Source organism: Dermochelys coriacea, chromosome 15 (assembly GCF_009764565.3).
Source record: "Dermochelys coriacea isolate rDerCor1 chromosome 15, rDerCor1.pri.v4, whole genome shotgun sequence".
Lineage (NCBI taxonomy): Eukaryota > Metazoa > Chordata > Testudines > Dermochelyidae > Dermochelys > Dermochelys coriacea.
In genome coordinates, this window is record NC_050082.1 from 12,589,145 (window position 1) to 12,605,740 (window position 16,596).

The following is a 16,596-nucleotide window of genomic DNA, read 5'->3' on the forward strand; positions in this document are numbered from 1 at the left end:
AAAAGTAATTATAATATAATAAAAATGTTTAGTACAGAAACTCCCCAAGATAACAACCTCTCGAGATAGCGATAATGTGAGATAATGACCTTGGCAAATAATGCGTTTTAAAAATCTTGGTCTACTAGGAAATGTATATTTAGATACATTTCCCAGTCACAAATCTAGCATTCTGGAGCAAAGTCACTAAAACATAGTCCAACAAACAAATGTTCCTTTAACGTACCCCTCCCTTCTCCCTCCACCACTGTCAACTCATAGTTGTTGTCCTTGGTCAAAGGAGACCCAGAGTTCAGAGGTGCTTTTGCTTGAGTTCACCTCCCACCCTGGGGGACAGAGGAGGAGAAGGCACCTTACTTGTTCCTCCAGCCACTTGCCATGGCCACTTACTCTGACCACTGTTCGTCATGCCATTGTTCACTTCATCTCTCCGTCACCAATGGTCTTGCGCCATCACCTTCTGCTGTTACCTGCCACTGTGACCTCTTGAGTCTCTTGAGGTTCCACCACCTCTCAGTTATTTCAGCTCTCCATGGGGGAACCTCGCTGCTAGTGGAGGTTGGACTGTCTCTTTCACAGAAACACTGTCCTGCAGCAGGTCTAAACACTTAGGCTTGATTATCAGTGATTTCAGCTCTAGTGGTCACTTAACCAAAAAAAAAATCCTCTCAGTTGAGCCTTATCAGCTTTGTCTTTAAACAGGAGGGGACAGGTCAAATAGTGCCTGTGACTTAGGCAGAGCCCACACCACCAAGCAAAACACCTATCCCCACCCTCTCTCTCCCCCCACTGGGATCTGCCATCAAAAACCCTTGCTTAGCGAGTGCAGTTCAGTTGAGAGTGACCAGTGCTTAATTTGGAATGAAAGAAGTGCTGGGGCTCAAGCACATTTTTTACTTTCATATCTGATGTGGCAAGCCCAGAAGTCCCGGGGCTATGAACTACCAAGCCCAGATGTGCCAGGGCTCAGACTTGGCAAAAATTAAGCACTGGGGGTGACCTCCTCAATCAGGACAGGCTATGTACCATTCTGCTGCCCTTTACTCACACAATAAGGATAACATTTCATTACCTCCGCATTCAATACAAAAGTGATTTGTTACCCAACACCAGCTAAAATTGATCGCTTCAGTAACACAGCTCTGTCAGCTGGATACCTAGGCAAAGTAGGTGTTTTCATGTAAATACAATTTGATCCTGAACACCTGGCTCATCACTAGTTGTCAGGGGAGAGCTCATTCAGACCTTATTTACCAATCAAAATGAATGCATCCACATTGTCAGGAAAAAAAAAAAACAGCTGTGTGAGGAAGCTAGTCTTTGTTCATACTTTTCAAACCTATTATGCTTTTCCACCAGGTACAGGCATTTTATCACATACCATATATGCTTTTAAAGTGTGTATTTATGTTTCAATTTCAATTCAAATTTCCAACAGACTAAATTGGCAACACTCCTTGATATAACTAGTTGACTACTAGGGGGGTGGTTGGGGAAATCTGGGGGGAGGGAGGGTTGTAGGGAAATCCCTGCTGCAGACCCTCTCTTCTTGCCTAAAGCCCTTCTCTTCTCTAAGGCTAGGCCTACATTAAAATGTTAGGTTGACCCTGCTAGGTCACTCAGGGGGTGTGAAAAATCCATACCTGAGCAACATAGTGAAGTCGACCTAACCTTCAGAATTCTTCTATCTACCTAGCTACTGCCCTTTTGGGAGGTGGATTAACTACATTAACGGGAGAACCCCTCCTGTCACTGTAGTGAGTGTCTACACTGATTCTTCCATTGACCTAGCGGTGTCTACACTGGGGCTTAGGTCAGCTGAACTATGCTTCTTAAGGGTATGAATTTGTCACACCCCCGAGCAACATAGCTAGATCAATTTAAGAATTAGGTGTGGACTGGGCCTTAAGACGTATGATGATCACCTATAGGACTAAGTAGGTGCATAGCTCTGCCCTGTGTATAGCCTTGCACAAATTGCCCAGATGCATTATAGACTTTTAACCTTCCCCAGAATTGTCATCACCACTGCCAAAGGCAGCACACTGGACTTGACAGCTGACTGATCTGATCAAACAAGGTGAATCCTATGTTCTATCCTCACCTGGCACCTCTTTGCTTCCATTGAGTCCAACCTGACCAAATTCAGATTCCTTACTGTAGCCTCCACTTCTGCTGACAGACCTTCCTCATCCTTTCCTGGTCCCTTCCCTTGACAAGTCCCTTATCAAGTCTTGTTTCCTTTGGCTGCAAGAGACACATTTATGTCATTATCCAAAGGACAGACTTTCACTCTGAATTGAAAACATCTGAACATACTAATACTTGATGTGACTAATGAAGACTTTTGCAGTATTACCTGATCCCACATTTTAATTGTGGAGTTAAGTTTATTCACTTTTTAAAAAATTATATTTTTGACACAGAGGAAGAACACCAGTTAGGTGCAGGAACATTAGAAATCCTCAGAAAGTCTTCTAAACCTCAGACTCAAAATAGTAATATTTCCCCTTGCTCCGAGATGCTAAACTTTTGTGATTATACAAGAAGTCTGGGTTTGTTCTTTTTTGTTCTGTTTTTAGTGTCAAATTTAAGGGAATTTTGATATATCAAAATCTGAGTGGAAGTGAAACAATTGTGGATTTGCTCTTAAGAAATTACTGAGAGAATAACCAGGACAAAAAACTCTTTCATTAGGGATCCTGCTGGTTTTGGAAGATGCTTGTGCACTGAAATTGAAAACGCTGGTCTGACCTCCTTCGGCTGGTCACTTAGTGTACAACTGCTATGAATGTAACAAAGACTAGCACAGAAGATCCAAGGAGACATGGGGAACAGTTGCAAAGAAAGCTGTTACCACTTTGTTCATTCAGTGTTATATACGGAGAATCATTTCTTGCTACACAGAAATAATGCCTTTTGTCTGAAGTTTTGGAATCTTGTGCTAGCACCAGCCATTCTGCTGAAAACGTCATTGAACACCAACAATATGTTTTACCAGGTAAACCAAGTTTCATGTTTAAATGTTAAAGTTCTTCCCATTGTTAAAGCAGGGAGGACGATGTAACAGTCCATTTTCTAATACAGTAGTGTTTTTAAATGGCAAGAAGAGCTTCTTACTCCATGTGCTGAGTATAAAGAACATTTTTCCTTTAAACTCATATTTGGCATTAGAGCTTCCTCCCTATGTTCCTTTACAATAAAGGGAGCTCTCATCAGCCTTTTTTTTTTTTCCTTTTTTTTCCTTTTTTTGTTAGTTGTTATTTATCTGGCACAATCTTATGAAGAGACCCAGGAACCTTTCCACAGATGTCAGAGGTGATGGTGGTCCAGCAGTTCCCCTAAAAAACGTATCATCACAGGAGGTAGATAAGTGAAGTTGGGCTACTTGCCTACATTTGATATGCAAGTCTGAAGCTGGAAATGATGTTAGCTTGATAATTATGTCTTATCTACACTGGGGATTTCAAGTTACCATAAAATATGATTTGCACCATCACAGCTTACCTCTGCTTGAAACTGAGGTAAACTACACCAGTGCAAGGTATGACTAATATCAGTTTTACCTGTCTAGTTTAGGGTTTTACATTGGTGCAGCTACTCCAGTGGCTATAACTGGAACAAATCCCACTTTATTGGACTTTATTGACTGGCCTCTCAAAAGGCGATAATGAGTGGAAGTTTCTCTTGGTTTTTAAAAGTCGGGATTCACTACGTGGTCCCTTTTGCACGTGGCTTTAAGACAAGCATGTCACACAAAATGCATCCTTACTGGCATCTTTTGCCTCAGAACAAGTTTCACTGAGTTGAACAGTGACTGAATAATCATCACTTACAGAGACACGGTTTGGGGTATAAGGAAGGTATGTGGTTCCTTTGGCTGAAGTCAGCAGAAATACAATTATAAAAGATGGCATGGAATCTTGCCAGAACAGTATGTAGTCAGTAGCTGAAGACTCGTGCTTGGAGGAGGCAGTACATGTACCAAATCATTATGAACCACCTTCATGTGTATAAAGAAGAAAGTCCTCAAGTCACTTGAGGGTAATGGGAATTAAGCAAAACAGATAAAAGGAAAGGAGAGAAGCAATTGAGAGCTTTCAATCCAGGCCAAAGCACAGATTACACAGTACTGCAGATTGTGTTTAAAACAGACCTGCAACGTTCAACTTGCTTTGCTAACAGAAAATGGCAATCTCTAGCCTTGTTACACCCTTTTATGAGCACAAAAAAGAACACCTCATAAAAAAGGAGGTGGGGTTGGGGTGAAAGAAAAACCAAGACAGTTTAGAAAATGTTGGAAAAATATGGACAATATATCAGAAGAATTTCTAGCACCTTGGAATCCTCAGGAGAAATAAAGGTAAATATAATACTTTGCACTTACAAACTTAATTCTTTGAATAAAAGGTATGTTGTTGATTTATGCAGATAAAAATCATCATAGAATAGGAATTAAATGTTTTTAAAACAAAATACCCAGATTAATTTTACTGAAAAATTGCAATATATATATTGTATAAGGAATACAGTGAAAATAGGCTATCAAAGATCCAATCAAATCCTCAGTCTTGGTATAGTATCGCCAAACCCATGCTATATACATGGAGCCAAGAATTCAGATTATCCTAAACTTAACCATACATTGGAGTATATATTGACCAAAGACCTACATGGTCAAGTCCATTTGCGTGAATGAACATTGCATAGAATTACATGATCCATCGAAGTTTGGCCCTGAGGTCCATACTGTTCACTGTCTTCTATTTCTTGCGGTAGACTGTACCACTCCTGTTGGGTGACCTCATGTTACACAGAAACAGACACAGACCACAAGATGTTAAAAAACAAACAAACAAACCAACCACAGACAACAACCCAGTCAGTTAATGTCTACAAAATATATTGTGCTATGCATTCGGTTTATAAAAAAGCAGGCCAAATTAATGAACAAGACAGCACTGGATACTTTCTTCATTGACAATGAATACATCTGCATTGCTTGTTCACTGATCCTCACAAATATCCTCTCTCTCTCTCTCTCTCTCTCTCTCTCTCTCTCTCTCTCAGATTCATGTAGATAATTTTGTAATTTCTGTTAACTAGACCTAGTTTCATTAGAATTTGTTGATGTCCTGATTGGTGGACATGTTTCCCAGTTGTACTCTATTCAAACTAAACTCTGTGGTGGTAGTTAAAGTTTTAAATGATGGATCTGAGATGCAAATTGGATCTGAACACTTCCAAAGGTTGTAAATATTTGAATTTCTGTTTTGACCTGGGCTCATATCTGTTCAGGATTCATGTTAAAAACGAGTTCTTCCTCCTAACAAGAAAAAGTGATTGCTATGATATTGTATGAATTTCAGGTTTGTACAGTCAAATACTCTTTCAATATGGCCATTGTCATCACTGGGCTATGTTCTCTTCCCTTATGTTATCCATCAGTGTTCAAAGAGTGGACTGTATGCTCTCTGAGGAAGGGACTGTCTTTTTGTTCTGTGTTTGTACAATGTCCAGCACAATGGGGTCCAGGCCCATGAATAGGACTCTTCGGTGTTACAATAATACAAATAATAATACCCCAGATGTGTCATGAAAAAAATTTAGAATGGATTTCGTAGTAGGGCTTCCTGTGGCTGCATGTTTGGCAACATTGTCTGAACTGGCCTTGGTCAGTTCTTGAGGAGATGGAGATGTGAGACCAGATGTATTTAAGATGGATTTGTGGCCAGTCTTTACAAAATAATGAATTCCCCCCCCATCCCTCCTCTTACCACAAAGGGCACCTTTTTCCAGAATCATGGGAGGATGAACAGATGTCCTGCTCTTTCCAACCAGCAGTTAAGAGAGGCAACCGTGAGTACATTTTAACTTTATTAGAAAAAATGTTTATACAAAGCTCCGCACTGCACAAAAACACACCTCCCCCCAAACACAAAGAGCAATCTAACATGGCAAGCTGTATGCATATTATATATGTGGCATATATATATATTTTTGCATGGTTTGCATTCATTAAATTACAAAGTTAACATTCAGTAGAAAAAGATGCTGATTGTTACCATTATTTTCCCATATAAATAACTGTGAGCAATCCCTCTTCGGATAGATAAAAAACACCTTTTCGTGTCATTCTGTAAAAAACAGACTGAAATGGTATTGAAATCTATAACATTCCCCAATACCACCATAAAAATATCATCTAGCCCCTGGCCCAAAATGCTTGTCCAAGGCAATTAGAAGAGAAGGGACCATAAGACAATGCTGGAAGGTGTGTCTTCAGTCCAGTTCTTTGAGCCAACATTCAGGTAAATAATATTTTACTGGACTTAACACTTAAGGGTGAAATGAGCACAAGTTGGGAGGGACAAAACTTCTGCCTTCATTGGAAACCCAACTTCCTGGTTATCTGTCATCCAGCCAACTTCTGACATGTCCTGTGGCTGTGCCAAGAAGCCAAACACTCACCAATTCTCTCCAGAAGGCATAGGAAATTAGTGATGCAGGAGAAACCTTTGCTGGTTTGCCAACTTCTTCCCTCCACTGGAGGGAGTTGCTGGAAACACAGAGCAGGAGCCTGGGCTGCTAAATTATCTGGAGGAAAAGTCAACTAGGGAGAAATGCTAAAAGACAGCTAAAGGGAAGGTTTAAAGAAAAAACCACTGGAATGGCTCCCAAGGATCTGGTTTGGAGAAGCAACAGCAAGTAGAAAGAAATGCCTGCAGCTCACAAGACTGGCTTTACTGGAGTTTAAGGGTGATGTTTTGGTCCAGATGAATTAACTGGCTGGTGTCCAATCATTCTTTCCGTCAAGCACCATGATGGGTAGAATGGAGAAGTTTTTGAAGGCAATACAGAGGCAGTGATGGTGGTGAAGATAATGGAGGTGAATGACAAAATGCTGATGAAGATTAATTGGAGGACGATGCCAACGAAGAGAAAGATGTGCTGCCTGGCAGTGATGCTGACAACAGAAGAATGGTTATATGGTTGGTGTTGTTGGTGACCACCACACTGCAATCTATTTATATGTCCATGTAGTCGTCATCTTCATCAGTATCGCTCTCCAGTGAGGACTCTTGGCTTGAGGTTTCTAAGATCTCCAATGCTGGCTGACAAAGACTCTCCTTCTTTACATTTGCTGCAGACTGAGCAGACAAAATAGCAGACTGACCCAAAGAAAAAAGAAAAAAAAAAGAGAAATATATTGCTGAATAATTAGAATAAACCCATGATCACAGGGCTCAAAGACAAATGTCTGCTATTCCTCAACATTTATGAGTCCCCTTATTTGTAAAACTTTGTGTGTCCCAGCTTGCGGTTCCATAATACTGAATCATCAGTAAGCTTCCTCACAGCCAGTACTCCTGAAGTTCTCTCTATAGCAAGATACAGACTGGGACAGCTGGGATATCCCAATCAGACTGCATTTCTACTTCGTCCTTTTTCACGACTACTGCTTGGACTGCAGTAGCTATGAACTCCTGCAAGCACTGGGACCATGATATCTATGAGCTCACCTACAGCCTACACTTCACTAGTCCTTAAAGTAACTCCATTTGGGAGCAGCTAGGGCCTCATACCACTTCCTGTACCATCTCCTGTGATGAGCTGGGGACAGGAGAAGTTGTTCCAATGACATGAAAAATCTCATTTTAAAGGGAGAATTAAGGTAAAACCCAAACATGACTTTTTTCTTGAATTACCTTTAATTTTTGCTTTGTCTCTTCTGAAATGCTGCCCTTTGGAGAAAGTAAGGTTGGTGTTGGTGGGGTGACAGTGATCTCAGGTGGGAATTTCGTGATAGATGAAGGGATAAAAAGCTTTGGCATGGTGGGCAGAATGCGGGTTTTTACTCGGGTGCTGTCTGCCTTGTTCTGCTGGTTTTCCAAGGACTGTGAATTGGAACTGACTTCTGGCTTGGAACCGGAGGCTGAGGAGAAAAAAATCAGGAAGAGAATTTCAGGGGTTTTCCAGGCTTACATATGTCACAGGATAGAAAACAATATCTTAGTTAAAAAAAGAATCACCTGAGCCAGTCATATATTTCACTGCAAAGATTTTTGTATGAAGACTCAGAAATGGAAAAGGAAATGGAAGAGCAGGAAGAGATGCAAAGTGCTAGAAAACGATTCAGGATTCTGCAGTTCATGCTCTAGGTAACAGCAAAAAGGCAGTGATATTTCTTGAGACGCACTATATCTCAAGCTTTCCTTGATAAGTACAATACTTGGCAAACATAATCTTGCCCTACTCACATCCATTCAAAATGCCACTGCAAAGTTAGTTTTCCTAGACGAGAGGTGGGCAAACTATGGCCCACGGGCCATCCTGCCCAGCCCCTGAGCTCCCAGTCAGGGAGGCTCACCCCCGGCTCTCCGCTGATGTTCCCTCCTCCCCTGCAGCCTCAGCGTGATGTTCCACCAGTGCTCTGGCCGCGTGGCTGGCTCTGGCCGGGCGGCGGGGCTTTGCTGCTCTGAGCAGCATGGTAAGAAGGGGGTTGGATAAGGGGTAAGGGGTCCCGGGGGCAGTGAGGGGACAGGGAACGGCGGGGGTGGGGATGGATAGGGGTGGGAGTCCCGGGGGGGGGCTCTCTGGGAGCGGGGGTGTGGACAAGGGTCGGGGCAGTCGGGGACGAGGGGGTTGGATAGGTGTGGGAGTCCCAGGGGGGCCTGTCTGGGGGCAAGGGTGTGAATAGGGGTCGGGGCAGTCAGGGGACAGGGAGGTTGGAAAGGGGGTGGGGTCCCGGTGGGCAGTTAGGGGTGGGGGTGTGGACAGGGGTCGGGGCAGTCAGGGGACAGGGAGAAGGGGGGGGTTGGATAGGGGCTGGGATCCTGGAGGGTGGTTAGGGTCCGGGGTCCAGGGAGTGGGTAGTCAGGGGAAAAGAAGTGTTGGATGGGTCAGGGATTCTGAGGGGGGCGGGAAGTGGAAGGGGGTAGATGGGGGGGCAGGCTCTTTGGGGAGGCACAGCCTTCCCTACCCGGCCCTCCATACAGTTTTGCAACGCCAATGTGGCCCTCGGGCCAAAAAGTTTGCCCACCCTGTCCTAGACCATCACTTTGATCATGTCATTCCTCTCTTTGAAGCCCTCCACAGGCTCCTTCTTCTCTATTGCATCAAACTTAAGCTGCCTGTCAAGACCACTCTCATGGTCTACCATGTGCAACCTATCATCTCTCATTCACTGTTGAGGTATTGACTCCCACCTCAGATCAGCCAGTGGTGCCAGCATCCATTGTCTGCTTGCTCAAACAAGCACCTTATTCCATTTGCCCCTTCCGCTTAGGAGGAGCTCCCTGTAAACATCTGCACAGCTACATTATCTTCCTGTCTCATGGTTTCTTTGTACTCTCCCCATCTGTCTTGTCTGTATTCAGCTGTTGTCTTGTCTTACACTTAGACTGTAAACTCTTTGGAGTACAAATTATCTTTCTGTTGTGTGCTTGCACAGCACCTAGGCACTGTGGGGCCCTGATCTATGATTAGAACTCCTAGGAGCTACAGTAATACAAATTAAAAATAATATTTCTGTAATAATGATCAGTACAAGACATTGTCTCTTAGTTGACCTACTTAGTCCATAGAGAGGACAGAGACCAATAGAGATTTCTCAGCCATATTGCTACTTGTTCTATATGGACCGATGACAAAAAGCACTCCACCAAAAAACTACCAACCAATAAAATCAAATTATGCGAGGCTGATCCCACGATGTGAGCCTCTGTAAGAGGTACTCCAACCTCCTGCTCTTCAAATTAAACACTTTCAGCTCTAGAAACCTGTAAAGGCTGGGCAGTTTTATTGGGATTAGGCAGGGCTATTTAATCAGAGCCAAATGGAACTCCACTTACAAATGCCTGCCAGGAAAGTAGACACATCATCACCTATAAAATGATGTAAAACTGAATTTGGTGTCTCCTTAGTACTACATAGGATCATCAGATCTGCCACTCTCAATCAGACCTGAGGTCCTTCTATAGCATAGTATCTTGTCTCCAAGTGTGGACAGTGCCAGATGCTTCAGAGGAAGGTGCAAGAAACACTGCAATAGGCAAATGCAGGATAATCTGCTTCCCATGTAGGTATCATCTTATTATTTATATTTGTATTACTATAGCACCTAGGAGCCCTAATCATGGACCAGGACTTCAAAGTGCTCAGTGCTGTACAAACACAGAACAAGAAGTCAGTCCCTGTCCCAATCCCTAACAGTTAGAGGGACAGGCTTAAGCTCTGAAGCATGAGGCTTTAAATTCCTTCCAAAACCATTTTTTAAAAAAAAGCATTAACTGTTATAACTATGAATATTCTTGTTATCCACATAGATGTCCAATCTCTCTTTGAATCTTGCTGAAAATCTCTTTCCACGAGGCAGGTACTCCAGCTGTTTAATTAGAAGAGAAGAGTCATGGAAAAAATAAAGGTAATAAATGTGAATTTCCGATTTTGCTTTCAAACTGTATCCAATTTATCTGGGACAATGGAAGAATCCTGTTAGGAAAATGCCTAACTGATGCAGTGACAAAAGGATTGGACATGTTAGCTCCTCTGGATTTGGTATACTGCAGATCTTAGGTGACCTCAGTAAGCTTTTTATTTTTTAACTGACTATTATTTTAAAAGCAGTACAGACTACAGAGTAAGGGCCAGGTACAATGGTGCTTTGTGTTTGGCTATGCTGCCACGGGTATTCAGCATGCAAGTCATATGTCAAAGAGAATTACCAATGAAGAATTATACGGCACTTCTCCAGGAAGCTGGGCCACTTCCGTGAATGTCCATGACATCTGGAAGACTGAAGGCATGGAGAGAAGGCTAGGGAAAGCATAGCCCCTGGTGGGTACAAGATTGCTACAGATGGATTTATTGCTCATTAAAACAAAATGAAATGAAACCAAAAGAAAGACCATTAGGCTTCTATGGAGCACGGAACATTCTTACCTTGGGTACAGACATGTCCTGAGCTTGTGCTGGTCACTGATTCCACATGCCAGTGTGCAGCTTCAGGTGACGGAGCAACAGTAGCCATTTTCATCTGTTGGCAAAGTCGGGACTCTTGCTGCTGAAATCCAAGCCCTTCCAAAGGTCCTTCCAGCTCCTCCTCCTCTTCATTAATGAAAGATAATTCACAGATTAAGAGATTTTTCTGATCCCTTTCTTAGTTCTAATTATTTTGTGTGTATCTTATAACTGGTGGGCATTTCATTACTCTGCCACTATTCAACAATACCATGATTGAAAATTAAATACTGGCAATTTAAAGTGGCAATATTACAATTCTGACACATGGTATCATCAATTAAAGCACAGATTTTCATGAAGCCTTTAAAAACATAGCATTTTTAAAAGTTGGATGGAACACTGTGTGATAAATAATTCTCACATATGCAAAGGCACATCCATGTGCCAAATGAATTCCCTAAACGTGTATATGTGATCATCAACCTCTGAGACCTGGGGATTAGAACTCCTGTCATAAACACCGTTACACAGACAATGCAGAGGTATAATGTTGGCTGGAGTGCCATGCCAGCACTGATCCAAGAGATTTGTATCTGATTATTGATGACAAAAGATACATACTATATTAAAAACCTCCTTGAAGCAAGCTATAAGGTTATTTATTATGAGTATCTAGACACAGTGGAAGCAGCAGATTGGCTTATCCTATTTGGAGACAAGGAATTATAGTTAAATGCTCAACCTTTAGCGACATGGTCAATCTTGCCCATATGCTCAGGGTTTAGCGGATTGCCATATTTGAGGTCGGGAAGGAATTTTCCTCCAGGGCAGATTGGAAGAGGCCATGAAGGTTTTTCCGCTTTGCTCTGTAGCATGGGGCACTTGCTGGAGGATTCTCTGCTCCTTGAAGTCTTTAAACCACGATTTGAGGACTTCTATAGCTCAGACATAGGTGAGAGGTTTTTTTGGAGGAGTGGGTGGGTGAGAGAGATTCTGTGGCCTGCGTTGTGCAGGAGGTCAGACTAGATGAGCATAATGGTCCCTTCTGATCTTAATATCTATGAATCTACGAATCTATGAAATATCTACTGTAGTTTTACTAATGCGTTTTTTTAGATCAACGCATTGTTAAATTCCCAGAGTCTGGCATTCAAAAGTATATACACGTATACGTACCGGTTTGCATACTCTCTTTCTCTCTACCCAACCGCCACACATACCCATGCTAATTTATATTAGAAAAATATTGTACTGAATGTAAATATAGATTCCAAGGCCAGGACCGCATGTTTGATATGAGTAGTATAATTTTCACTGACTACCATGAGACCCTGATCATAGTCCTTTCTGGAAAGGATAGGCTGAAATAGCTAGCTGTGAGCTTTCTTAGATTCACTAATTGATAATGGTTACTATCCAAGGAACAAAAAGAAAAGGAGTACTTGTGGCACCTTAGAGACTAACAGATTTATTAGAGCATAAGCTTTCGTGAGCTACAGCTCACTTCATTGGATGCATCCGATGAAGTGAGCTGTAGCTCACGAAAGCTTATGCTCTAATAAATCTGTTAGTCTCTAAGGTGCCACAAGTACTCCTTTTCTTTTTGCGAATACAGACTAACACGGCTTTTACTCTGAAACCTATCCAAGGAACATATATTTCAACTTGCCACCATTTATGGAGAAAACAGTATTTTTGCAATGAGAAAACCACTTTTCCATTTCCATCCAAAGTAGTTAAGATCTCACAATCTGTTACACTGATGTTCTGCTGCTTGATTCTTGCCTTTGCAGCAGGAGTTTGAAAGAAAGGTTTTATGGCTGAAGAACAACCTGCCAACTCTATTAAAAGGAATATCTAGCTAACCTGGGATTCCGTATTTAGGTAGAATTCATTAAGGAGTTACATTTCCTAAATTTCTTGAACACAGTTCGTGAGAATAATTTTATCAAGCCGGGTGGCAATGAAATTATTGCACTTGCAAATGCAAATTGGTGAAAAAAAGAAACGCCACCTAAACTTATGCCTGCTAGTTTGTATAAGCCTGAGAATCAAAAAATTTGCTGGCAGAAAATTCTATAACAATTCCATCATATGAATGTTCAGATATCAGGTGAAACACAGTCAGAATGTATTCTGTGATGCTCCACTCATCATCAACCATAAAGCAGAAAGGTCTGAAAAAGAGGAATATGTTCACTCATTTCAGCACTCTACTCCATATTCCTTCCTGCATCGTACTCTGTGCAATGTTGTTGGTCCCAAGATATTAGAGAGATAAGGTGCGTGAGGTAATACCTTTTATTGGACCAACTGCTGTTGGCGTGAGATGGACAAGCATTTGAGCTACACAGAGCTCTTCTTCTGTACCTTATCCTGTATGGCAGCACATAGAACATTATAACAAAGGTAACATATATCCTATAACAAAGATAACAAAAATATATTTGATAACAGTCAAATATAAATATGCTTTGTGTGAACAGATAAGAAGAACCTGAAACAATACCAAAATGGAGTGCTTAAGCTACAGGGATTCTGAAGAAACACAATTCAGTTTTTTTAGTTTAAGAAACAGAGTCTATGTTCTGTGTTATTATTTCCCAAACTTCCTAACTTGGATTCTCTCTATAACAGGTGTAAGTGTGGTTTAACAATAAGCAAGAGTACGAGAGGCTGTGTACTAAAAGAACAACAGCTCTGAAGTGGACTGAAGACAGGACGAATGCCCTCTATGCTGCTGGCCTCTGAGGATAAGCTGTGGGCTAGACACTGTAGACTTCCAGAATCAAATGATTGCAAAAAAATTCTTCTGACTCTGAGGTAGAAAGGAAGGAACAGCCCAGCCTCCCCAAAAGAGAAGCAGGAGAACAATGACAATTTTGGGGGATTATACTGTACAACAGCCAGGCTATCAAATCCCACCTTGCTGCTGCAACATCTCAGATGACAGATTTTAAGAATTTGGGATAAGCATGAAGTGGTCTTTATTCACCTGGGTTTGCCATCTACTGTTCCTTTCATTAGATAAAATACTAAATATGAGTGTGCTGTAAATCCTGTAAGTAAACTATATCCTAAGAAGAAATCGCATGTAACTGACTGCTAAATCATATCAGGGGCTTAATAATTCAGCAACTAATTTAAGTTTACCACTCATTCAAATTAAGAGCTGTGATTTTTGTTATTGCTTAATGACTGAATACTTATCCTTTAATGCTGATTATTTGCTTTGTTTGATTATGAGGTATTTCATTTTGTGGACTGATTTGCTATGTTTTGATTCTAACTAGATTGTGTCACGTGACCTGATTGATTGGGTCTTCTGAGCAACCAAATTTTAGCCTAATGGCGCTAGCTTGAAATATACATAATCTATCAGTAAACCTGTCCCATATTCAATAATCTACTTTATTAATTTCTTTTGAATTTGTCTTGTATATCTAGTTTTACAGAATAAGATTAGATTTCACTTGAATAAAATTAGATTTAATTTGTCAGCTCCCTTTCACTCTTAAGAGAATACAAATGAAAGGACATAAATCTGATAACTCTAAATATGAATTTTTATTGAGACCTTTCTGGAAACAGTGATTGCTAATATAATATTGAAATGAATGCTCCAGACAACCAGAACAAGGAGCCAATGTCAAGTTAATCAATTAATAACTCTACTCTCAGAGGTGTTAAATGCCCAGTGACTGAATTATGCCCCTATATTGGCTGAGACTCTTTATTCTCTTGTGACTATGATGTTTTGTGCCATGGTTACTTGAGAGAGACAGCTTTTTTTCCTAAGTTTAAAAACTGAATTTACAAACAAAATACTAAAAACAATTCACTTAACCTGTGGTCTCACTGAACACAGGTGTGTATACATACATATACAAATGTCCCTGTCATAATTTGTACCAATGATACTTCAATATAATATGGAGTTATTCACTACATTTCTTCTCCTTGAACAGACAGAAAAAGCAAGAGACTGTAGGATAAACAAAAAAAGACACACGCGCAATTCAATTTTCTCCTATCTACCTAAAACAGATTCTGAAGAAATATTCCGATACTTGCCTTTGTGGAAGACACTGTTACAGCCCTGATGAACATAATGTCCTAGTTCTTCTTATAAAAAAAACTTTCCCCAGGGAGGCAAGGACTCCACTAAGTCATGAGCTACAATATTCTGCATCAGCACAACAGCACAAGGAAATCGATACAGCACAGTCTAGAGGTGTTCAGAAGCTCATTTTTAGTCCTGTTCAACTACATCTTTCTATATCACACAGTACTGGTACGAGCCTGGTAGATTTTCAAACGTTAGTTCTACAAACGCAGCTTCAAAATAAAATCAGTTTTTAAAGACATTAAGAGGAGATGCAATAGCCACCCGTCCCTGGGCAGAAGATGGGACAGATACAGTTCAGAGATTTATTTGGCACTCAAACACTGTAGTGTAACTTGCGAACTGTAAGCACAACGGGAAAACACAGATTTGCAACACAGAACATTTATGTTAATATTTAAATAGAAAAGTTCATGTCTGTCTGAGCAAAATGGAGCTGAATAAGATAAAATTTTAGCGTACCCCTTCCCAACAGCACTCTATTATACATAATATAACATACACAATAGAAAGAGGCACATCATACCTTTCAACATCTCCCTGCCTTAGTGAGGAGGAAACAAGCTGAAAACAATTCAGTGCAACAACCTACTCCAGCTTTCCACTCCAACCTCTTTCCACTTGTTGCCAGGGTAACCAGTGTTTGCAGATGCCTATAGCGGGCGCCTGGGTTCATGACTTCATTATAGTTAATATTCTCTCTCACTGCCTCTCTTTATACAGAGAACACATTGCATACATATATACACAACTGTAGATATATATATTATATACTTCCAGTGAGCATCATATATACAAATACGACACATTATTTTGCTAATCTAACATGTATACAATGAAAAAATGGCAAATATTCTCTATGCATTTTACAGATGCACAGAAAGTTTACAAGCAGAGGGGTTGTAAGTGATAAACTGCTGCTCTGCTCTCCTTGTGCTCTGTACAGTGTCATTTGATTTCCTTGTACCATCAGGTATTACAAGAGACCAACATTATAATGTTAATCAGAATCAAACACCTGCCTTTATTTATTCACAAAAACTGACAAAACAAACGGGATAATAAGACTAACACCGTAAGCAGATGCTTTCCAGCTGTTCAAGGAGGCAACTATTAATATATACACACCTAAAGACATATTAAGGACTAAAAGAGAGGGAGAGAAAGAGCAAAATATCATCTCATCATAGGAAAGATGGAAGAGCTGAGTTCTGAACTCGAACTCCAAAACAGATTCATACCTGTGTTTCCAAAAGGCATGACTGGGAGAAACCATGGCCAAGAGTATCAAATACTTAAGTAGACAATACAAAAAAACCCTTCAAGTATTGTGTTATGAAAGGAAACACTAGAAACTATAATACTATTAAGTAGTCCTATAGTACTTTTACATAATAAAAACATTTTAGACACAGTGAAGACCCTATTCTGCAATCTTTGCTTGTACTGAATAGCACTCACATAATTAGTCTCAGTGACCTCAGTGGGTTTAATTGCATATAAGT

At 40.8% G+C, this 16,596-nt stretch overlaps 1 protein-coding gene across 16 annotated transcripts in view; it reads right to left on the reverse strand.

Annotated features, from left to right (window-relative positions):
* Window positions 1-5,859: 5,859 nt before the first annotated feature.
* CABIN1 (calcineurin binding protein 1) overlaps window positions 5,860-16,596 on the reverse strand; it is a 230,800-nt gene continuing 220,063 nt past the window's right edge. For 15 of the 16 annotated variants that reach the window (XM_043498477.1, XM_038373075.2, XM_038373072.2 and 12 more), the window contains 3 exons: window positions 10,945-11,109; window positions 7,710-7,936; window positions 5,860-7,172 (listed from right to left, as the gene is read on the reverse strand). In XM_043498477.1, the coding sequence (XP_043354412.1) occupies window positions 7,029-7,172; window positions 7,710-7,936; window positions 10,945-11,109 (536 nt within the window). In that variant the 3' untranslated portion in view covers window positions 5,860-7,028. Of the gene's footprint in view, window positions 7,173-7,709; window positions 7,937-10,944; window positions 11,110-16,596 lie in introns of those variants that run through there. The other variant, XR_006275953.1, reaches the window with a different exon arrangement.